The sequence below is a fragment of the Rattus rattus genome, chromosome 7 (genome assembly GCF_011064425.1).
Source record: "Rattus rattus isolate New Zealand chromosome 7, Rrattus_CSIRO_v1, whole genome shotgun sequence".
NCBI classification, from domain to species: domain Eukaryota; kingdom Metazoa; phylum Chordata; class Mammalia; order Rodentia; family Muridae; genus Rattus; species Rattus rattus.
This window is the reverse complement of record NC_046160.1, coordinates 20046630-20071834: the sequence shown is the minus strand read 5'-3', so window position 1 is coordinate 20071834 and position 25205 is coordinate 20046630. Positions and strand designations below refer to the sequence as shown.

The 25205-nt window shown below is 40.4% G+C and overlaps 1 protein-coding gene across 5 annotated transcripts in view; it reads left to right on the top strand.

Moving 5' to 3' along the window:
- Lclat1 (lysocardiolipin acyltransferase 1) overlaps positions 1–25205 on the top strand; it is a 129135-nt gene that overhangs the window by 36276 nt on the left and 67654 nt on the right. For all 5 annotated transcript variants that reach the window (XM_032908941.1, XM_032908942.1, XM_032908943.1 and 2 more), the window contains exons 2-3: positions 16453–16621; positions 21474–21672. In XM_032908941.1, coding sequence (XP_032764832.1) covers positions 16457–16621; positions 21474–21672 — 364 coding nt within the window. In that variant the 5' untranslated portion in view covers positions 16453–16456. The remainder of the gene's footprint in view (positions 1–16452; positions 16622–21473; positions 21673–25205) is intronic.

Genomic DNA, 25205 nt, shown 5'->3' with positions numbered 1-25205 from the left:
TATTTTTTAGTGTTCAAGTTTAATACTCTTAGATTTCTTACATTTATTGTTGAATAACACTTAGATTTTCTTAGCAGACAGGTCATTTTACTTCTTTACTGACTTTTCCCCCCTCCTCTTTTGTCCCCCTCTGTGGGTCTCATCACTCTATCCAAGGCTGGCATCAGACTTGAGGCAGTCTTCCTGTCTTAGTCTCCCAAGTCCTGGGCACCGACATTCTCCATTTTTATTGCTGTTTATAACAAACGGTTATAACCCATTCTAACCTAAGGGTGGTTAGGGACACACTGTGTATATTACATATTATGTCACTTTGTTAGCTTAGTGTCTTTACTAAAAAGGGAGTTTTATGTTCACGCTATGTAACAGTGTATTTTAGTTTGCTAATTAACTTTTTTCCTTGTTTTTCTCCTTTTCTTTTTTAAAGACAAGCATTCATCTTGTAGCTCGGGTTGGCTTGAACTCACACCATTCTTCTGCCTGAGCCTCTCCAGTGTTGAGATTACATTTTTGAGCCTTCACAGTTTAATTTACTCTGCTCTTCAACTCCTTTTTGGGGTTTAGTGTGTTTTTCTTGCACATTGCATGGTTATACAATCAAAAATGGTTCAGTTGTTGCTTTCTACTTTTTATCTTAATGTTTATTAACATATTAATTGTTCATGATAATTGGGTTTAATTATGTCATTTTATGCATATATGTAATGTGTTTAGATAATGTTCACCCACTTCCTTCACTCTTTCTTGCCCCCCCATCAGTCCCCTTCTTCCAACATTCTCCATTTTCCTCCTTCATAGCTTAAGTGTGCATGTGACTTAGTGGGTCTCATTGTGAAAACTTACAGGATTGTGGATGGGAGTTTGTTTACAGGAATGTAGGCTCCTTACCAGTGGCTACCCTAGTGAAGAAAATGTCTCTTCTCCCATATCACCCACCTCAGTCTTGTTGGGGCATAGAATCACACTAGCCCCTCCCCATTCTACTGGACAGAGGGTGTTGCCAGGACCAATCGTGAGCAGATCTTATATGGGGAACCACAGATGCTATGAGGGTTTGAGCACGAAAGTCCTGCCGTGCCCAGAGGTCAGGGTTCTAGACTGCTTTCCCCTTTCTTTGTCTCAAATTTGTCCTCCTTCTTCTGTGACAGTTTTTCCTGAGCTTTGAAAAGGGCATTACGGTGTCCCATGTATATGGGTATTTTTGTCTCTGTACTTTGACATCACCACTGCCCACTGCACAGAAGAAGACTCGACTACAGCCAACTGCCGCAGCACTGAAGGCATAAACATCGCTACCCAGAAGACGGTCTGACTGACATCTTGCGGACTTGGATTTGGAGTGTAGATAGTTTCTGCTGGCTGCTAAGCTGCTCTGCCCACCTCTGGTAACTCATGCTGCATTGCCCGTCTGAGTGTAGGAATAGTCTAATAGCATACACTGGCACACTGAGTGTACAAAGGTGAAGTTAAGTCCCTCTCACTCATGGGGTAAGGCTGAGTCATTTTGAAGTCAGGAAAGGCCATTACTTTAGTCACAGACTTAAATGACATATTTAAACATATTTTAGTATAAAATTAAGACGTAAAATTATATTTCTCGATTTCCTAACATTGTACATTAAAGTAATAGAGAATTGAGTAATATGTTAACATTTTTACTGAGTTATGAACTTGCACTTATTTTTTTCAGTTTGCCGTGGACAGGTAGAGCTTTGGCACGTTTGGGAAGCCATCTGCCCGAGCATCCTCATGCTCACTGCTGTGGAGACAGTGTCCAGAGCGCCCTGCTCACTGTTGCCTCACTGTGGCTCGTGTCTGTCCACCTGAGGCTCCCTTCCCAGCCCTTTGACTCTCCCTTACAGTTCAGTTTTGAATTCTCTTTAAGGATGCCACCACTGTCCACTACACGCTGTCTGTCCCTCTCTGAGAATGAAGCTTGTTTCCTTGTGACTGAGTTCTAGACAGTGGAATGTGGTTAGAAATGATAGGCCTTGTTCCTTCACATCCTTAGACTTTGTGCAGGATGAACACGAACCAGGACATGCAAAGCCTAGAGCCCTGAGTGGCTCTGTGGGAAGAGAGGGTTCCCACCCACCCGAGGTCTGTCTCCTGTAACTGTTATATATCACGCTGGATAGTTTTAATTGTCAACCTGACACCTTACGGGATCACCCCCAGGAGTCTCAGAGAGGGCTTGTCTGGATCGGGTTAGCCTGTAGGGATGATTGATGTCTGCGAGGGATTTTTAAAAATAGTTTCTAGATTGTTGCTTGTTGGTGTTGTGGGGTTTTTACAGCAGTGTATATATTGAATTCTGCCTTTGTCAGGATCTTAGGTTATTAAAGCTAGAGAAAAAGCTTAGATGTTTATTTAAATGCTAGACTTGAGGTCATTTCTGTTAAACATCTGAAGGATATTTTACTTTTTTGCAAATACTTTTTGTTGTAAAAATAAAGTATAACGCATATATTCATGACAGTTTCAGACTTAGTAACTTTTTTTAGACTTAATAGTTTCACTTAAGTGCATTTGTTTTTATTGATTTTAGAGTGTATTTTGTTTTGTTTGATACAGAGTCTCTCTTCACAGTCAAGGCTAATCCTGTACTGTAAATCAGTTTCTCTTGGCTCTGTCTCTTAAGTGTGGAGTTACAGGTGTTGCCCTGCATTTGTCCCTGGCAATGTCTTTATTGAACAATACTCAGTTCATCGGCTAAACCTCCATTGAACAATACTCAGTTCATCGGCTAAACCTCCATTGAACAATACTCAGTTCATCGGCTAAACCTCCATTGATCAATACTTAGTTCATCGGCTAAACCTCCATTGAACAATACTCAGTTCATTGGCTAAACCTCCGTTGAAGCCGGGCTTTGCTTCACCGGTCTCAAGTGTTTCTCTTTCCTTTTCTCAAGTTTTCTGAGTTGTCTTTACAGGCCCAGTTCTTTTCATTTTAGGAAGTGTTTTTAATTGTGTGTGTGTGTGTGTGTGTGTGTGTGTGTGTGTGTGTGTGTGTGTGTGTGCGCGTGCGCACGCGTAGAGCAGAAGAGGATACAGATACAGAAAACTCTGGTTTCAGGCAGAGTTAGAAGTAATGTTCACATGGCTGTCAGGAACTGTGCTTCACTCTTCTGTAAGAGTGATTATACACTTGGTCACTGAACTGTCTTTCCAGCCCCTGCCCTCTCCCTGGTCCCACTTATAACTGATGAGATACAGACGGTGTGCTTCTCATTATCTGCACTATGGATTCCGCATAATCTGGAATTCTTGTTACAGAAACATGAAGTTCTGTGTTGGAAAGAACACAGGCTTTTGAGTTAAAAGCATGTGGGTTTAAATTGACTGCTTTCTGCTGGCTGTGCTGTCTAGGCATTTAAGTGTTTTTGAGGTCATGTTCAGCTACAAAAGGGAGTGCTTCGAGAGTTGTGAGGATTGTGAAGCAAAATATAAAATAGTTTTATGACAGATCTGTTTTGACTTCTAATGATTTCCGAAAGGATTCATTTTTAAAGCACTTGATTTAAATAGAGCCAAGTAGTTCAGAAATCAGATTGAGGAGGAGGGCTTACCCCATTTTAAAGCATTTTTCTATTGCCAAAATTTTGTGCTGGTGACTTTAAGTGAAAGTGAAATGAGTAAACGAACTGCACAGTCTAAGAAACCCTCACAGCCTCAGTGCGTCTGAACCCCTGATGCCTGAAGCCTACGAGCCTGGCCTGCTTCTCAGGTGATGCTCCCTAGGACCCTGGAGAGGAGAGGCCCAGGCCTGGATGAGGTGGCTATAGGGAAGGGCAGCTCCGGGTTAGAGCTGCTCTGTGTTTGTTCACACGTGAGCTTTCATGGGAGTTTTAACAAACCGTTCTAATGCCTCTTTGGGCAGACGAGGTTCCACGTGTCTCATAATGCCTTAATGATTGCACTGTGCTACTCTGGAAACTATTGCCTTTCCCACCAATTAGCAAAGTTATACTTACGACAAATACTTTTAAAGATACTATGACTTTTAGTTCTTTTTCTGCAGATCTCAGAATTTTTGTTCCCAAATGACTATTTTTATAGGTCTTCACATTAATTTCTTCATTTATGTTTTTATTTGCTAATGATAGGAATACGCTACATGAAACACTCTTGAAAGTGCACGAACAGAATTCCTGGTCATTCTCCATCTGCTCCTTACTTCCTCTCTGCTAGTGTAAGGAAAAGGGTCACATATGTAATATTTTAATAGTAAAGTAGACGTTCCAGATATTAACCCTATAATTATTTGTACAAAATACAGTTTGTACATGAACTGAAATCTAGTCATTGTATTTCAGAATAAGTTATAAAAAATTGTTTTATACTAGTTGCAGAGAATTTTGTGGTTGATTAAATTCAATCTGATATGCTTTGGATAAAAGTGGCATAATTCTGTTTATATTACAAGGCACTACACAATAATTATGGCATCCAAGGTGGTTTTGAAATAAAGTCTAATAGAAATATACTAACAATACCATTCCATAATCTGTGAGAAGTGGATTTTGTATCGTTACCTTTTCTTTAATATTCTATCAGGGTTTTTTAATTTCCCAATTTAGAAGTGTTTTCTAGAAAAGAAGGTGCCTGTGATGTCTTTGGTTCCACTTGTTACTCTGGCACTTGGAAAACTTGTCCCATTAGTGAAAATGATATGGCATGACTTCTACATAGCAGGCTTCCTCAGGTCCTAAAGGCAGTCTCTAGATTTGCTTCCAGCAGAGGGCCCTTTGAGGCTGCTGCTGAGTGTTTCTTTAAGGAGTAGTTCCTTGTGTCTTTGTAAGTTATAAAGTCCCCACCTGATAAAGGTCGGGGGTTTTCTCTTGAAGAAAGACTACATGTACATGGCTCTACACGGCTCAGCATACAACTCTGGGTGTCTAGTCCTTGGCCATACCAAGGTTATGTTATTCTGCCATGAGACTAGACTGTAAGAAAGGCACTGATTTGACTCTTTTCTTTTTGCTCCTGTCTATTAAAATGAGTACTTGAAATTGTGCTTGTTTAATTATAGTAACATGTAACTTAAAATCTTTCATTAAGGGCAGTAGTGTGACTATGGACTGTACAAGCAATGTGGTCAGCTTGTTGAAGAAGTGTACTTTCATGAGGGAACTAGTCATCCTGCTGGCCCAGTAAAATCAGAAATTCTGTGTTTGGAAAAAGAAAAAGAGACTGAAGCCTGAATGTTAGCTCGTGCATATCTAAAACATAGGACCAATGTTTTCTAGTACGAACCTTCAGACTTTAGTGATTAACATTACTCTTAAAGGTATGTATCAGTGATAGGCTCTATGTAGGTAAAAGATTAAAAGAAATACTGAATTCCGATAAAAATTGCACCGTTTAGAAAATAAGCATTCACTGTCACTCCACAGTAGTGTTGCAGCAGTGTTTGAGTGCCTGGTCTTTCTTCCTGTCAGTGATGTTACATTATGTATTTTCTGGTCTCCTTTTGGCCTCTGGCTTTATTTTGCATATTTTAACTTTTCAGTTACTGAATTCGAAGTCCTCAGAGTGACAAAGTGGTTTTGCATATGCATAGGCTGTATTCTGACAATATCAGTCCTCATTCTTCTCTTACAATCCCCTTTCCCCATGCTTCTTTTCTTCCATCATTCCACATATGAAGAAACATGCTTAAAATATCTTTATTCTTAGTTTCTGAGGTGAAAGTTCTTTATGATGTCTCAAGATTTCTCTTCCGTCAGGAGTCGAGATCTTCACAGTAGAACTATCCTGGGTTGGTAATCCATTTGACTTCCTTGTTTTCAGGTGAATTATGTAAAGTTTACAAGTCACTGCTTATAGGTGGAATTGCACAGTTATCACCCCTGATTAAGTGTGGAATCTTTCTTTTTAGTTCCCTAAATAAACTTTGAACTCACAGTCACTTTCTGTTTCTTGAAACTTGTGCCTTAGGAGACCACTGACTTACTCTTTGTCTCTAAAGCTTTATCTGTTCTGGGCAAAACTTTAGTAGCTAGGAGTCTTTGACGGACATCTTTTACTTCAGCATGGTGTTGTGGAGCCAGTCTGCACAGTAGCATGTAGCAGTTCTTAATTCCTTTTGTGGTTCTGGAGACACTGATAGATGGGATATATTGTTTACTAATTTAGTAAGTGATGAACTTTTGTGTCATTTCCACTTTCTGACTGTAATATTAACACTGCCTAGGAATTGTGATTGATTTTGTCTGGATGTGTGCTTTCATTTCACTGGGTGTACACTGAGGAGTGGAGTTCCTCGGGCATACTGTAACTCTATGGTTAACATTTTGAGGACTGTAATAAGCAACTGGAAAATACCAGCTAGGAGGCATCGTGGCTACCCTAATCATCCTTTCTGAGATGGTTTCACGTTGGTCATGTTCCACTCAGTGTGGGTGTATGTGGTTTTTAACTTTTAGGTCTTAGAGAGATCTTTCTGTAATAACAGGAAATTGTTGAAATACAGTTTTTTTTTAATGTTTTACAGAGAAAAATATTGGTGGCATTTCACTAAAAACTTTAATGTTAATTCATATTGTTTGAAACAATTTGGAAGCAACAGAAATTGACAGAAATCCAAGACTTCAACAAAGCTTCTTTGGACCGAGGAATCACCAAGGGTGGTGTGGACCATAAAGGACAGCAGCAGCACCTGGCCTGCCTCTGTCTGCCTTTGTCCTGGTCTAACTGTGACTGTACCCCCATTCACTTGATGTTTAAACCCATGCTCAGTTTCTCCCTTCATGAGACACAGAGCTACCTGCAAAGAAGGGGGCTAGGGATGTAACTCAGCTGCAGAGAGCGTTGCCAGAGTGCATTTAGTTAAGCCAGGGCTCGCCCCAGCGATGGTGGTGCTTGCCAGCATTCACAGACTCCAGAGGAAGTAGAGGCACAGGGAGCCAAAGTTCAAGCAACTGGGTGACAAACAGAAGCATCAGTGACCGTCAAAGCATGCATGAAATCTGGTAAAATCATACTTACAGAATTCATATTGTAAAAATGAAGTTCATGAAAAAAGCCTGAGATAAGGGAAAGAAGTAGGGATGGGGATTATGGAAGCAGAGAGCTGAGTGTGGGAGAGGACGGACTTCCTACAGTGTGAGTTCTAGCAGAGGACATGTTTAAAATGCAAGGAAAAACAAACTTCATCCCCAAGAGGCTTGTTCTACCTTTTACCCCTTCGGCTGTGAAGGGAAGGGCACTGACAATTTCAGAATATAACAGGCAGAGCAGGCACTGACCATTTGTATTTTCTTATAAGCACCGTGTATCTGATTGGGTTGTTTATAAACTATCCAACTTAAATTATTAGATGTACAGTTTTTATAAATATTGCACAGATAAAACACATGTATTACAAAAGTACAGTTCTGTGGAACTTCATGAAGTTACTTGGTTGGAAAGTAGGGCCAGCATCAAGTCAATGAGACAGCATTTCTGGTGTTCTCTCCGGGACTGCTTATCTATTTTGAAATTTTGAGTAGAAAAGATCTTAATATGACATATACTTTACTCTTTTGCATACTTATGGATACATTTTAAGTAAAAGATTGTATCAGAATTTAAGAACTGAATATTTATGTATATCAAACATTTACATGTAATATTTACATAGCTAAGTCTCATATAGACACACAATTCTGTCTCTAGATGCCAAAGGGTAGATAATGAGTTAAGCACTCATTTTGTCATTCCCCTTGCTGCCTAGTTCTAGGAACTGTCAGAGTGGACTTCCCCAAGAGCAGTTAGCAGGCTTCGTGACTGAGTCTGTTGGGTGTTAAAAGTTCTTGCTTAGTGTGAGTAGCTGTAACCTAAACTTGGCCCCATTCTGTGCCTTCATAGTCCTGTTGTGTTTTATCAGAATGGGTCAATGTGGTTCGGTTTCTTGTAAGACCTTTCTAACTACTATGCTTGTTTATCTGTGTTTTTTGTGCCTGAGAAAATCATATTTTCTCATGCTGCTGTGGAAAGAAAGAGGTGACACGGTTTTCCTCTTTCCTGTTACAGTGTCCCTGTCTTCCCTGTCACAGTGTCCCTGTCCTCCCTGTCACAGTGTCCCTGTCCTCCCTGTTACAGTGTCCCTGTCCCTGTCCTCCCTGTCACAGTGTCCCTGTCCTCCCTGTTACAGTGTCCCTGTCTTCCCTGTTACAGTGTCCCTGTCCTGTCCTCACGTTACAGTGTCCCTGTCCTCCCCTGTTACAGTGTCCCTGTCCTCCCTGTTACAGTGTCCCTGTCTTCCCTGTTGCAGTGTCCCTGTCCTCCCTGTCACAGTGTCCCTGTCCTCCCTGTCATAGTGTCCCTGTCCTCCCTGTTACAGTGTCCCTGTTCTCCCTGTCATAGTGTCCCTGTCCTCCCTGTTACAGTGTCCCTGTTCTCCCTGTCACAGTGTCCCTGTCTTCCCTGTTACAGTGTCCCTGTCCTCCCTGTCACAGTGTCCCTGTCTTCCCTGTTACAGTGTCCCTGTCTTCCCTGTTACAGTGTCCCTGTCCTCCCCTGTTACAGTGTCCCTGTCTTCCCTGTTACAGTGTCCCTGTCCTCCCTGTCCCTGTTACAGTGTCCCTGTCCTCCCTGTCACAGTGTCCCTGTCCTCCCTGTCACAGTGTCCCTGTCCTCCCTGTTACAGTGTCCCTGTCCTGTCTTCTCCAAGTTCAGGCTCTAGAGAAGATCCTAGGCTGCCTTTTCAGCTTCCTCTGCAGACATGAGTGTTCAACCGATACAGAGACATTTTATGTTTTTGACTTATTTTTGTTAAAAGAAGCCTTTGTCTTGATGATTTGCTTATTAAAAAGAGTATATTTTTATCTTCAGGATATTTTGAATGGAATTTTTAAATAGTTTCCTGATACCATGATTGACTAGGAAGTAAAGATGAATAACATCCTAATGGTGACATTAGGTTGTAATTTATTTTATATTAGTAGTCTATATCCTGAAATAATTTAAAGTTATAATAAAAGACATATGTGACAATGCCATTGAGAATAAAAATAGAAGACGTCAGAGAAGAAAGAGGTAATGACTATGCTCTGGGTTTCTGGAAAGGATTGTTCTATTTAGCTCTGATCTTTCTGTCCTTTGACACTGGAAAATAAATATAGCTTTCCTTGGGGCATAAAGAGACATTCCACTTTATTGGGTAAGACAGATGTATTTATGTTACTAGGTTCTGAAAAAAAATTAGGTGGGTATTTGTTTTGTGCATAGAGAAGCTTATATGTAAACTCTTCGGCACCAATTACGAGGAAATGTAGATAGATGTATCCACAAGAAACGGGCTGTACAAATTAGTATGCAACATGGATTTAAGAGAAATTCGTTGGCTCTGAAGTATTTCACTGTGTTAGAAAACAGTGGTTTAATGATGCTTGGGCAGCAGATCTTTACGAGTTTACACAGGAACACATTGACAATCTTAGTAGCAGGCTCTGATTGTCGACTTTATTTTTCAAAAAAAATATACATATATATATTTCTTCATATATAATTGATTTTATTATGTGAGTCAAGATGTACATGTTTAATAGTTTTACTTAAAAAATTATAAACTTCTCTGATACATTTGTCTCAGCTAATTCTTTTTTTTTTTTTTTTATTAACTTGAATATTTCTTATATACATTTCGAGTGTTATTCCCTTTCCCGGTTTCCGGCAAGTCTCAGCTAATTCTTAAGGATTGTATTTTCTATAAAGTAATCAGGGATTGTAATATATTCCTAACCATGGATTAATTAGCATGTTCTTGAAATTATTGTAATTAAAATGCTTTAGGTTATAAAATGCATGCAAAAGTAAATGAATTAAGGGGTGAAAGCTCTTTTCTGTGTTTCATTTAAGAGTGGGGGAGATCTATAAAATATTCTTGTTATTGCTAATGTAATGTGTATACGTGAAGAATGGATATTGATAGTCTTGGTGAACATACATGTAGTCGTAATCCTTAAGAAGTAGAACATGACCAGTACTTTAGTAGCCTCTTGTATGCACCACCACGAATATAATCCATTTATGTGGGTCATTTTTATTTTTCTATAACAACCACTGCCTACCTACACATCTGTCTATCTTGACTGTCTGTCTACTTACCTATCTACATAGGTGTTTGTTGTTGTTTTAATTAAGAAGCAAACTAATCTGCTACTGCCATTATTAGCTGAAGACTCTCAGACTCTCAAAGGTGCTGTGGCAGTTGGGAGTCATCATAAACCTTCAACTTCTAGAGAGTTGGCTAGGTCCTCGACTTGGGAAGGTAGTATTCATACATGAGTGAGTTCCAGTAAAGAGACTTGCCAGTCAGGGCATGGGGGGAACTCCTAAAATGTTGGCTGTCCGATGGGAACTTTCAAATAGAAACATCACACAGCCTCATTAAGGTAGCCCCTCCAACAAATACTTGCCCAGTCCCCACCTCTGTCTCTCCCGAGTGAACATGTACATAGTTAGGATGGCCTCTATGAAGCTATGGACCTCCATTTAGGTTTTATACCTTCATCATCGATTACTTTTTACATACATAACCACTACAGAAAAGAAAACAAAGTGACAACATTGAAACTAGGATAACTGATTTTGTTATCTTCCATGACTTACTATTTGCCTGCATGCCGTCCTTATCACCCGATGTTGCCTCTCATGGTCCGCATGGTCTGCTGTCTAAATGTCCCACACTCAGGCCCTGCACTGGATTGCATATATGCATTCTCAGCGCTATCTGCATGTGAGGGAGAACATGGACTTTCTGTTTTCTGAGTTTAGTCACTTCTCTTAATTCTATGTGTTCCAAATTAATTTCCTGTAATTTCATAATTTTATTTTTATTTCCAGCTAAATAATATTCCGTTGTGTATGTGTGCCAAGTTTTCACTACCCGTTCATTGGTTGGTGGGCGTTTAGCTTGATTCCATTTTCTCGCTATTTTATATAGAGCACCACTAAGCATGAATGTACAAACATTTCTATGATAGGATCCTTGTGGCAAGTTTCATTCTAATGAAATACAAGAAAAAAAAGTTACCTCATTTAATTTCACTGATCATCAATGACCATAGTTTATAAAAGGTTTTTCAATGGGAATTTTGCAGAATCTAAACTCAGTTTAGACTTATATTAATAATAGAATCACAACTGTCAAGTACATAAGATATTTTATGGAATATATATAGTTAACTAAATTTTTTCACTATAATACACATATACTTATGCATATGTATATACACACACACACACACACACACACACATGCACGCACTCAAAGTTACTCGTTTTCCTATTCTTTTGAAAATAGATGGGTGTTTCCAAACCTCTTTCATCAGTAGGGTGGAATGTAGGAAGTGTGACTTCCTTGTAATGGAGACGTTTGGATTTGTGGTACTTTACTGACCACTTGTCCTAGTGAGCAAATGAGTTGTAGATCACTGAAGTACCACTATTCGTGTATTATAGACCTATCTGTTGTTTACTGCAGCCTTGATTTGTTCACTGATCCAGATTACGAACTTGTTAGCATTTCCCAGAATGGTGATGCTTCCTCGTGAGTTATGGTGGGACTCTGTAGTGAAGGGAGTGTCCTCCTCCACTGCTTCACCTGTAAATAGTCCTCATCTAATCTTACACATTCCAGGCTGCAGTTTGGATTGGGCGGGAAGGTGGAGTGTTTGTTTTAGGATACACAGCACTGTCAAGGGATATAGCCAAGGCCTTTTCTTTAAATCCTCAAGTGTCCGGATCCACTATAGCATGATACAGTCTAAGAAGAGGGTGTGATGCAGGCTAGATTAATGGTCCTTTGAGAGGAGGCTGGCCAGTTGACAGGAATCATTGTTACTAATATGGCTTATTTTTAGCTGTTAAAGGCTAGTACACAGAGTAATGGGTTTTATTATGATGTTTTAGATCATGATTTGCTTTTACAGCCTTGTAGTATTTAAAATTCAACTTTGAGTTAGAGCAAGATTACAGATTTTTTCCATGTGACAGATGTTCGGGTTGTATATAAAAAGTGAAGTCCATAAGCTTTATTTTGCATTGCTGGAGACTAGTCCTAGTACCCTGCAAGTTTTTCTACCACTGAGTTGGGTCCTTCAGAGCTGTTCAGATGGTGGCATTCACCAGAGCCCAGGTAGACCTTAAACTTGGATTTTTTTTTTTTTTTCTGATTTGCTGAGTAGTAGCTGGGATTGCACATCTACACCAGCAAGCAGGGCTAAATCTTCAGATCTTAAGTAGGTAAACCTCAAGTGTGCCGTATAAAGTGTGCAAATAAAAAGATGACTATATTCAAACTAGTCAAGGCCTTAGAGTAGATGTGCCTTTGGCCTCCTTACATTACAGGGGAGGCGTCCAGGTAATGGACTGTGGCATGACCGTTTGGTTACTAAATGGTGTGCTGTGTGTCTGACGTGCCCTGAAGACTGATAGTGCTATGTCTCAATCTTGTTTCTCTCTCTCTCTCTCTCTCCCTCTCTCTCTCTCTCTCTCTCTCTCTCTCTCCTCCTCCCTCCCTTTTTTTTTCTTTTTTGCCAATAAGTCTTAGGAGTTATCTATTTTAAAGTTTAGAGAAGGCTCTCAGCAAAGACAGACTGTCCACGCTTGTGACACTTTTAACTGTTGTCTTAGAATATGAGTCATATTCCTTAGTTTTTCCCATTCCTTGTGCCAAGCAAGATGAAGGTGCTGTTTTCCCCATCCTGACTTGTACACAGCTTTCTCCCTAGGGCCCATACTCTTGTGCATTGCTTTGCATGCCAGTATTGTGCAACTTATGCTTTTATACTTCAGTGATTTCTAAATCTCTATGGCTTGTGTTTTACATTTCTACAAACTTGTATGTATGTTTTTCTGGGGAATTTTCTTTCTGTTCCCTCCACCACTTTGTCCAGGAAGATGCCTTCTTGAATACCTCAATTATCCCTGCCCCCAATGAATGGATGCTTCATGATATACCACTATTATAACCTGGCTTACAGCGAATTGGTCATGTTTGTGAACTTACCTTTCCAACCAGACTGAGAACAGTGCACATTGTCAAATACAACAAGAAAGTATGAAGTGAAGTGTAGTTGGTTCCTTTCTAAGGACATGTAGATATCCTCAGTGGACTCCTGGCCCTTATCAGGGGTTCTCCTCACATTGGAGTACTCCAGAGATAATATAAACAACTGAATGGGAAGCATAAGTGGGCCATGTCTTGGTTCACGTACTCTGCTTTGCCTTTTGTTTGGCATGGCAGCCACAGGAAGCCATACCTTATTTTAAAAGCATGTGTCAATCACTGCCATGGGTTGGCATTATTAGAGTCATGCTCATGCTATTAGGTAGGGCATCATTAGGTAAGTGAAGCTTGTATTAACTCCATAAAAAGAGAGTGGTTGAGTGGGAAAATGTTGGCTCACTTGGAGTAGGCATGATATTATAGGCTGCTGTAGTACAAGTTGGGAATCTTATTCCTCCCATCCCTTCAAGGTCTTACTGGGCAGTGTTATGTGAGACACTTAAGATAAGTTCCTGTGAACTTCTAAAATTCAGAATACTTTTTTTTTCTTTTTTCTTTTTTTCAGAGCTGGGGACCAAACCCAGGGCCTTGCGCTTGCTAGGCAAGCGCTCTACCACTGAGCTAAATCCCCAACCCCCCAGAATATTTTTAAAATAAAGTTTTAAAACTTGGTTTATAATTATGTTTTCATAGTGTAATTCTTTGAAAGCATGTGCCTAATTAAAAAATTATATAGTCTTGAAAAAGATATATATATACATATACATACATATATATACATACATACACACACACAGACACACACACACACACACACACACACACACACACATATATATATATATATATATATATATATATATATATAAAATAACTGTTTAAGTCTATTCAAATCAAATACATGAAACTGTATCTGGTGTATTATAAAGGCTTAGAAAAATATTTTGGATTATTGTTATTGACATCATTTGAAGACTAGACTTTCCTAAGAACATAACTTATTTCAGCTCATCATTTTAAACCTTTTTACCTGCAAAGCAGAACATCACTGTGTAGCTTGGGCAACAATAAACTGACCCTCTAGCTTTAAAGTCAGGGCTCTTGCCTCCCTCCCAAGTGCTAGATTATAGGCAGGTGCAACTATGACTGGATCAGATTTAAAATGTCCAGGGCTGGGCAAGTTGCCGAATGATAGAGCGTATACTTGGTGCGCATGGGTTCAGTGCTGAGCTCTAAAGACAGAAAGGAGGCCAGTCAGTGGACTTTCCCATGGACTTTCCGACCAGTGTGCACCATACCGTGCTCACCTGCCAGGCTTCCCACGTGCTGTCCTTTAGCACTCAGGGCATCTTCCCTCCCCAGCTACAGATGTTTCCTCTCCTGTGGGTTTGCCTTGTAGGAATGTTCCCTAAAAGAAATGTCCCTTGAACCTGACATCTTTCATTCAGTACAGTGCATTTGAGAATAAGTCAGGTTGCCTGTGTTGGGCATAGGTCTTCATTGGTGATTCAGAATCTACACACCCTCAACTGACAGGTTCTAGTTTTATGCAAGTCTGAGAAATGGTGCTCCAAAGGATTATGTAGAACTTCTGTGAGGTAACTTTATGTGTACTAGAGAGTTGGTAGATTTTCTGAGTGTCAGTGTGGGATTTTGTACAACTGCCAAGCTGTTTTCCAGAGCTCTGTATAATTGTGTTCCCACCAGAGACGTATGTTAGTTTAGATTGCTGCACATCTGTGCCAGCCATTGACCTCCTCCTCCTCCTCCTTCATTTGCCTATTCTACATAAGTGTGTAGTTATTAACCTAATTGACCGCCACTTTAGGACTTGAATGTAGATCCAGAGAAAAGCTATGAAATGCAGGCAGAGAACACATACAAGGGAGAAAGGAGGAGGGTGGACTTGGGTTTTACAGTCATGAGGCCCCGAGGCCATGCCTAGATTTGTGAAACTTTGCTGACTAGCCCACGGCTGGCACACAGTAGGGATTTCTTTACATGCTTGTTGTTTCATAAAAATGAATAAATGTTGAAGTAACTTGATTAGGTTTGCTCCATTATATTCCATTGTAGTCATGTGATAGATCCCTTTATGTAAGGTTGTTTCTTGACATGGTTAGTGGTTAATATTGGTCTCTGTAGGAGGGAGGTGGCATTAAGAATTGGAGTGTGCACTAGGCAGGCCTTGATGCTTTGAGTTTCATTAGGAAAGTTGTTTTAGCCTCCATGAGGCTTAGACTCATTACTATACCATGGGAAGATCTCATTTGATGGTAGTTAGGTCATTTTTTTTCCTTATAATCACACCACACCAGACATTGGTATGAAGAAGCATGCAAGAGATTTTAAAGATAAAGATATTGCCCTAGTGGGATGTAAAATGTAATTAAGAGCAAATGCCTAGAGTTGGCTGGTGGCTGACAACACAGGACAAGGTAGATAGAGGGTTTTCAAATAGAAACAAAGCATTGTAGGTGGTGGTGGTAGTAGTTTGTGTATGCATAAGAAACAGGTCTGAAATACTGAATTTAAAGCCTATGTTCCTTTTTTTTTCCTGTTAAAAAGTTTAAGATGAAGATTGGGGCGAAGCTGCTGTTGACATTGTTAGTGCAGAGCAGCTCAGAAAGTAGGGTGGGGAGTGTGAGAGGGCACCTGGCTCCCACAGTGCAGTGCGAGCTGGGGCTTCAGTCATGCTTCTCCTCATTCCCTTCGCCCTCTCCTTAGTCCTGCTTTTTCTACTTTGTAGGGTTTTATGTATGTACCATCAGCTATTGCTAGAAATTTAAAAATACACCTGGTGCCAAGTTAAACCGGTTTATGTTATAAAACCAGATATTGGGATTTTCATTTTCAAGTGTTTCCAAGCATTTGTTTTAAAATATTCATGCTGGATTTTGGTTTCAACACCCCTAAAGTAATACTTTGGTTGATGTCTGGATAAAGCTAGTGGAGGGCAGTGACTTACCTAGCCAGCTCATAAAGAGCCAGTCTAAGACCAGGTGGCCAGAAGTGTGCTTTTAGGGTCTGTTGTAAAAACGAACACTTCCAGACTCTGTTCTCTGAATTTTACTGCACTCCGGGACAGTGCTGTGGCTTTTAGATGTGCTCACCCATATGAAGCAGTCTTATAAATCCTCACCATTATTTCTGCTTTTAGGTAGAAAACAATGCCTAGACTAGGAAAGAGAGAAAGAAAAAGCCTTTAATGCTAACTTCTTTTACCAGACAGCATATTTTTCTGAAGAATAGACATTTATGTACTTTTTTGAGACTATCAATTTCCAGTGTACTGGCAACTTATTAGGCTTATAGCCAGGGAATCTGCTGGCCTTCATCAGTTACTCTGGGTAACCTTGTCTTTAGAGATTATTATATACATAATCGAGATGAAATTGGAGCAGCAAATGCATAATAATAAAATATCTTCTCTGTTTTCATTTTATCTTTCAGAATCATGGTGTCATGGAAGGGAATTTACTTTATACTCTTCCTGTTTGCGGGAAGCTTTTTTGGAAGTATTTTTATGCTTGGTCCCATTTTACCTTTGATGTTTATAAACCTGTCATGGTATCGCTGGATTAGCAGCCGTCTTGTGGCTATGTGGCTAACACTTCCTGTGGTAAGTTACACACCAGAGAAGGGTCAGTCTGCTTGTACTGGGGTGGCCTATCTCTTGAACTTTGTTAGCAATGAATATCTAGTTTTTAGGAGAAACATAAATCTTCTGTGTTATATAATAAGCATGCCAGATGTAAAAGAGAAGTGAAATAGATAATAGAAACATTCATGTTCTTAAAGCAGAACCTCATAAAGATCCTTACAGAAAATAAGAATTTCTTTCTATGTTTGTCATGCATTTTCTTTTATATTTCGTATAATGAAAGGTATAATGTATATCTAAAATATGTACATATTAAAGGTTGAAGAATTTTATATTATTAAAATTTATTCTGTATATCCATTTTGTGTTTTACAAAACAGTGATACCTAGTAAGATACTATGGGGTCAGGGAAAGGATATCAACAAATTGAATGAAAAAATTTTGAGTAAAAATGTAACCCACCCCATGAAGCTTCAACATCTTTCTAAACTCACACAGATGTGATTATTTCAGTTCTTTCCAGTAATTACAAAATTAGGAGCATACAAAGGACATGTGAGCTCTTTGTGCAGATGAGGTGAACAACATGGGTAAGATCAGAATGCACACAGTGTTCAGTAGTCACTGACGCGTGGCACTCTAGGTCACGGTGTTGGTTTCCAGTCCAGGCTCCTCCCTCCTCTGGTACTAAGAAGAGGCTGCTGCCAATCAGTGGGCGGTGTGTGCTTGTCTTTCCAAGGATTGTTCCAGTCCTTTCTCCATAGCAACAGTGAATTCTTCTGTCTGCTCAAACTGCTGGGTTTATCAGGGAGGCCATGCATTTAGCGGCTGACAAAGAAAACAAGACAGGATACAGTCTTCCCTAGTTGGTAAAGGACCCTTTCCATCCTGGTTCATCGACATCCGTGAGGTAGCAGGCAGAGCACCTGCCCACAGGGTGAAAGTGTCCTGCAGCTGCTGTGGGCCTTTCAAGTTCAGGTTGACTTCAGTAGTTCCTGAAGTGGTGCTTGGAGTAGGTCTTAAAAGTTCCCTGTAACAGCCCTGTGTGTGTGGTAGAGGTGGCTCACGCCTTCAATCTCAGTACTCGGAGAGGCACGTGGATCTCTGGGTCTGCGCTAGTCTGGCCTACAGAGTGAGTTCCAGGACTACACAGAGAAACCCTGTCTTGGGATGAGCATGGGAGGGTTTCCTTGACTTTTAAATTGTTTACAATGTTCTTGTTTAAAAATGAATCCTGTGGCGAGTGATTTTAAACTTGAGTCCATCACTTAAACTTGTGATTTAAAATTTCTATACAGATGTGTCTGTTTTATAAATGCAGTACTGCAGTCTGGTCCTTCCAACTTCTGGTCCTTTTTACCAAATTCCTTTCTCTTTTATCCATACTTGCAGTTAAAGTGGTCCCTTCTTATTCTATGATGAAATACTCTGACAAAAGGTTCTGACATCTTCAACATCCTGAGTATCCATAGATGCAGGGTGTCTGCAACTGCTACACATTGCCCAGTCTTGGCTGCTCTCTGAGGTGGACTCTAGGCACCCTTGAGCACCCTCAGCTACATTTCCTGATCAGGCTCTCTTTTCAAGTAAAATTTCATTTTCACAAGTTGGAGCCCTTAATGGATAAAGTCTATCTTTTTTTCTTTTATTTGATATTTTCTTTATTTACATTTTAAATGTTATCCCCCTTTTCTAGTTTGTCCTCTGGAAACCTCCCCATCCCATCTCCCCTCCCCCTTCTTCTATGAGGGTGCTCCCCACTCTCTCTCCTGCCTCCCTGCATTTCCCTACACTGGGGCAGCGGACCATGACAGGACCAAGGGCCTCTCCTCCCATTGATGCCCAACAAGGCCATCCTCTGCTACATATGTGGCTGGAGCCTTAGGTCCATCCTTGTATACTCTTGGGATGGTGGTTCAGTACCTGGGATTTTGGGGGGGGGGGGCGCGTCTGGTTTGTTGATATTGTTGTTTTTCCTATGAGGTTACAAACCCCCTCAGCTATCTCAGTCCTTTCTCTAACTCCTCTATTAGGTACCCTCTTCTCAGTCTAATGATTGGCTGTGAGTATCCGCCTCTGTATTTTCTAGGCTCTGGCAGAGCCTCTCAGGAGACAGCTATATCATACTCCTGTCAGCATGCACCTCTTGGCATTCCCCAGTAGTGACTGGGTATGGTGACTGTATGTGGGATGGATCCCCATGTGTGGCAGTCTCTGGATGGCCTTTCCTTTAGTCTCTGCCCATACTTTGCCTCCTTATTTCTTCCTGTGAGCATTTTGTTCCTCCTCCTTAGAAGTACTGAAGCACCCATACTTTTGTCTTTCTTCTTGAGCTTCATGGGCTGATATTAGCTCAAAAACTTGGAATATCCAAGATTTAATTTGCAGGGTAAAGTCTTTCTCTTCTGGCACATTTCCTATTACCCCAGTGCATAGCCAGGTGGTTCTGTGCTGTTTAACTTTTTTGAGCTCTTTTCTCCTCAATAAACTGCATTTTCTTTTAAACACGCACCTCCCATTTGTCTCTGTTGTCCTGGCTGTCCTGGATCTAGCTCTGTAGACAGGCTGGCCTCAAACTCAGAGATCCTCCTGTCTTTACCTCTGCGTCTGCCGCCCCAGTATTGGGATTAGTGGTGGGGGCTACCACCACCTGACTTTTATTTTTTCTCCCACTCTTTTTAACTGTAAACCTGGGTAAATCTAATAAAAAGTAGCCATGCCACAGAGACAAATGGTCTCTTGTCTGAGAATTTCCTCTGCCAAGCAAAGTAGTGATTAGCTTTAAATTCACTCCACCAATGTTCTCAGGACATAGGCAGAACAAAGCCAGATTCTTAGATGAAATTATGAACAGACAGATGAGGAGGTCTACCTTGTGGGGTGACAGTCCATTACCCAAAACATCCTCTTCAGCTGTGAGTTTTACCCACTCTTTTCTGCTTTACACTTGAATGAAAAAAAATTTTTTTTTAAATGGGATAGAACTTGACTATTACTCTGTTATATCAGAAAAACAGAGATCCACTTACCTTGGCCTCACAAGCCCTGGGGTTAAAGGCATGTGCTTTTAATTTTTAAACAACAACAACAACAACAGCAGCAACAACAACAACAACAACAACAACAAACCATTGAAAAGTGCTTTAATCAGTAATCTGTGTGTGTGTTTCCATGTGTGTGTGGTGGGTGCGTGCACAGAAGAGCATGTCCTGTAATAATTTCCTCTACTGCTGTCCACTCATCCTTGAGTTAGGGTTTCCCAGACTAGAAGCCAGCAGACCTCAGCAGTCTGTCTGTCTGTCTCCATGGATGTTGCAGTAACTGCAGCTGTGGAGCAGATCAAGCTGCAACACTGCCAGCCCTCATTATCACCAGGGAGCTACTTCCTAGCAATCCTACCCAAGTGCCCACTCTTGGGAAGAAGTAGCCGTGGGTACAACTTTGTAGTTGTTTCTTTTACTGAGTTTATTTTCCTCTCAAGCCCCCTGCTCTTGTAGAAAGCCTTACGAGTGGATATAAATCTGGGGTTTGTCTTTGCTCCTCTTTCAATGTGGTGTCTGTACTTCCTTCCACCACAGATGCTCATGTTCAGTGTTGTTGAATCATTTCGTGAGATTTCAGGGGCTGAATGTTCTTTTAACCGCCTCTGAGCAAGCCTTTCTCCATTAGTTATAAAATAAAATAGGACCTACATGTAAATGGTTTGGAATTTAAACTGAAGTTGAGCATAGGGATATGCTGTAGTCTTGGTTTCTTGGGAGGCTGTGGTAGGAGTTTAAACCTAGATTCTGGGCAATATAAAGAAGGAAAAATAAAAGGGCAGCACACTAGCTCACTTTGTAAGAGCTCTGGTCTAATGCACACTTTCCTTCTGAATATTTAATCTAAATTATAATCACAGTCATTAGAAATATTAATTTAACAAACATGGCAAGCATTTCTGCATCCGTTTATATCAGGCATTCACTGTAGATGGTAGGCGGGAAGACTTTAGTAGACAGTTACTTCAGTTTTTATGTATTCTTTGTGTAACAAAAGACCATCTTACAGAAAAAAAATAAATTTAGAGCTGGGTTTGGTGGTACATACCTTTAATTCCAGCACTCAGGAGGCAGAGACAGGTGGATCTCTGTGAGCTTGAGGCCAACCTGGTCTATAGAATGAGTTCCAGGACAGCCAGGGCTACACAGAGAAACCCCGTCTCAAAAATCAAAACCTAACAACAAAAAAGAAATTTAGTTCCTTCAGTCCTATATTCAGTTTTATTTTTGATTATTCTTTCTAGAAAAATTGGGTAATAATCATACCATTATATCCTTAAAATTACCCAGAATCTTTGTACCTTTTTAAACTTAATAATGTATTTTAAAGGTAGTTCATATTTTTCTATCAAGTAACTTCCAGAAATTAAAATTAGTGGAAGAGATTGGAAGTGTTGAAAGCACTTCCTAGTTTCACCCCAGATCAGAGCACCCCACCCCACCCCCCAATTTTTACAGAAGCTAGAGTATGAGAGACTATGTTTTATATGTTAGGAATCATAGGACAATATATCATGGCATGATAAAATTTACCTATGGAAAACTTTTAAAAGCAAGTCATTATTTAGTTTGGACTCAGTTCTGCTAAGACAATTTTTTTGTTTAGTTAGTTTTATAAATATCATCCTTTTTTTGGTAATATAAAAGCAATATATCATAGTTGTGACAAGGTTAGCAAGAAGGAAAAAGGTCCAGAACTCTTAATTCTTTGTTTCCTTTTATTATAGTGAATACCTGATAAATTCATAAACATGGTTATGAGTGATTTCATAGGTGACTGAAAGCCCCAGCTGACTTGCTCTATGTTTGTGTTTTTTATTTTTTGCAGGCATTGTTGGAAACCATGTTTGGTGTGAAAGTAGTTATAACAGGAGATGCATTCGTACCTGGAGAGAGGAGTGTCATTATCATGAACCACCGGACAAGGGTGGACTGGATGTTCCTGTGGAATTGTCTAATGAGGTACAGCTACCTCAGGCTGGAGAAGATTTGCCTCAAATCCAGTCTCAAAAGTGTTCCTGGATTTGGTACGTTAATCATGTTTCTTTAAGTGCTTAACTCATTTTGTATGTGATATGCCTGCTCTAAGAACAAAATGAGGTAGGTTAAACAGTATGCTATTTATTCTCATCTTTCCTCATGAAGCTAAAAACATTTCCAGTTTGTTTTTATCTTTAATGGCTTTGTTATGTGATTTTATCTTAATCTCTGATTTAAAAATACCTTACTCTAGAAGAGAAAAACTAGTATAAAGGAAGCAGATCATTTCTTAGGGAACCATTTAAAGGATGTGAATTTAATGGATTGGTAGCTTTCTTTAAAAACTTCATTTACAAGTTAAAATGACACAAACTCATACTCAGGCTGTCAGAATTAGCCACTCTCTCCTCAGCTTGCCTGAAGACAAGCTCATGAGGTTCTACAGCTGCAGGCTTGATCTTGCTTTCCTCCTTAAAATCGTGTCCTCTATTAGTCTCTTCGTTTGTGGAGATGGCCTCTACTTTCATCGATAATCTTTTTCCATTTTTTTGACTTGCCACCTTCTACTTTTCCTGTACTTCCTTTCTTGTGTGTGACCAAATATAAAAATCATTTACGGGAGCATAGGTGAGAACGTGCTCACAAGAGTCTAGGTAGTGCCAGTGGCTGCATGACTGAGAACTATGCAGGCTCCTCCAACTGTTAGTGCATGGTAGAGCCCACAAGCCTCTCCTTTTCCATCACAGGGTGTTACTGGCCCAGTCTCAAGCAGGGAACCACAGCTGCTGTGGGTCCTGAGCCTTGCCATCCCAGAAAGCAGTGCTTCACAGGGCGCAGTCCCCTCTTGTTGCTCTTTCATGGTGTTCCCTGAGCCTCGGAGGGGGATAATAAAAGGGGCAGGTATCTGGATATTCAGGAGTCATTCCAGTCCTGAATCCCTGCAGTTGCTGTGGCTTCCAGAAAAAGATGTTTGTCCAACTAGACTCACATCTCATAGGTGTGGTTACTTAGAAGACATTTTGAAGGCACTTCATGTGCATTTAGTAAAGCAACAGCAGAACAGCAGCAGTGGCTTTCTCACTATGAGTTGTGACCTCCCATCCATGGGCTTTGGACTGCTTACAGTGCTCACCCAGGCCTAGCTTCATTTCCTCTTAGGGAACAGGCATCAAATCAAATCTCACTATAGCACATGAAAACACACACATCCCTCCCCCCCCCAACCCCAGTTTGATTTCTGTGTCCTGTGATTAATGCATGTGGCATCCTTGCCATCAGGTTCTAGAGAAGAACCAATTGACTGGCATCTGCCTGTATTTATTTTGGGGGCTTGAGTGGCTTAAAAACTTAAAGGAGATGAACCATTTCTTGTACTGGGGTTTTTGTTTAATAATCTGTGTCTTCTGGGAGCTGATTAGCTCATATGCACACAGAACTTTCATTTCAGACACTTTAAAAAATGTTCTGGTTAACTTATTGGGTATCAGAATTCCTTCTTTTTTTTTCTCCATACATTGTAAATATTGGTTGACCCTCCTCTCCACTTCCTCTTCTCCTCTCTTCCTGCTTCCTACCATGTCAATCTTTCTACTTCCTGCTGTTTCTTCATCCTGCTCTCTTATTCATTCTGCTACACAACTACTTCTCTTTAAAGAGTCTTTAGTTTTCTCTATTCCTGACCAATTTCTTCTTCATAAATGCACATGTACATAAAATAAAAGCTAACTTTGCATATGAGAACATGTAGTGTTTATGTCTGTGATCCCAAGTTACTCACTTAATGCATTATTTTCCTCCACTAATACATCCATTTCATATTATTTCATAATTTCATTTTTCTTTATGACTGAAGACAATTCTCTTATGTATTCCACCTTATTCTCTTATTCTCTTAGTCTCTTATTCTCCACCTGTTCATCAGTTCATGTCTCCCTGCTATTGTAACAAAGCAACCATGAACATGGATGCACAAGGCTCTCTATGGAATCCTATAGATATGTACGTACCTGGAGTGCTGTAACGGGGATTGTTTTTAGGTGTTTTAGAAACCTGCACACTGATTTATATAGTGATTACATTCTCACGGTGATGAGTGAGGGTCTCACCAATATCTCTTGTCATTTGTCTTCTTGATAATAACCATTCTAGCTAAAATGAGATGGACTCCCAATGTCGTTCTAATTTCCATTTATTTGGGTAAGGATGTTCAAAGTTGAATTATTTACTTCCTTGTTTTGTTTTCCTAAGGCCCTTTGTGTCTTTTATATACGTTCCCTATCGGGAGGAGCTCGTGAGGATTTCTTCCATGTAGGCAGTCTCTGCACTTAGTAAACTATGTTGGTGTAGTGACCTTTCAATTTCTTGATTACCTTCCTGTTAGCTTAGATTGCTGCTCTTACTTTGTAAGGGGCTGAGTCCTACAGTGAGACTGCTTACTTAGGCCCGTATCTTGAAGTCTTCTCTCTGCTTTTCCTCAGTTTGAAAGTTTCGGACTTTATGTTGACGTCTTTCCATTTGGAGCTGATGTCTACACAGGTGGCCGATTAAGATGGAGCTTCATTGCTGTCCTGGTAGACCAGGCTAGCCCAGCACCGCTTGTTGCCAGTGTGCATTTAAGTGGCTGTAGCTGTGTGGGCGCATACCTATGTCCTCTGTTCTACTCTACCGATGCGCGTGCTTTTATTACTGATGATCCCTCCTGTGCCATTGTCTCTGCCCAGGATTGCCTTGAATATGGGGTGTTTCGTGCTTCCATGTGAATTTTAAGACCCTCTCCCCTATTTCTGTGAAAAATGGTGTTGGAATTTTGATTGAGATTTTATTTAATTTTGGCAGATCAGCTTTTTTGATGTAAGAGACTTCACTTCCTTAGTTAGCTTTAATCCAAGATTTCATTCTCTTTTTTTGAGTTTATTGTGAGTAGGATTGTTTCTTAGTATGTTTGTCATTGGCACATATGGAAATCACTGATCTTTATGTTGATACCACACCCGTGCCACTGCGCTGAGGGTTCCTTGCCAGCTTTGTTTTCTGCTGAAATCTTGAGGGCTCTGATGTATGGTGTCATGTGTGTTGTGTTTATAAAAAGATAAAGGGATGGATTGTGTTCTGTGGAGGACTGGGGAAAGGAGTGCCCCAGCGGGCCCGTGCTGAGACATCCCTTCCCCCTGACCAGCCACAGGACAACCAACGGTATAGTGCAGAGTTTATTCAGGGCATGGGGAGGGGGGTTAAGAGGGTAGGTAGTAGAGCAGAGAAAGAGAGAGGTAGAGAAATAGAGGCCAGCCATGAGCACGTGGAGAGAAGCGGGGAGGGGAATGGGGAGAAAGGGGGAGGAAGAGGGGGCAAACAGCCCCTTTTAGCATATCAGGCATTTCTGGCTGTTGCCGGCTAACTGTGGGGGTGGAGCTTAGAATGTTAACAATGTGTACATGGGGATGCCGTAATAATTTAGTTGGGAGATTGCTTTTAGCTATTTTTTAAAAATGGGTTATTATAATTAGTTTTAGTCTTGTTATTTATCATAGATCTGTATAGGACAGAAGCAGATAAAACACTCAACACTATAAAATGGATTAAA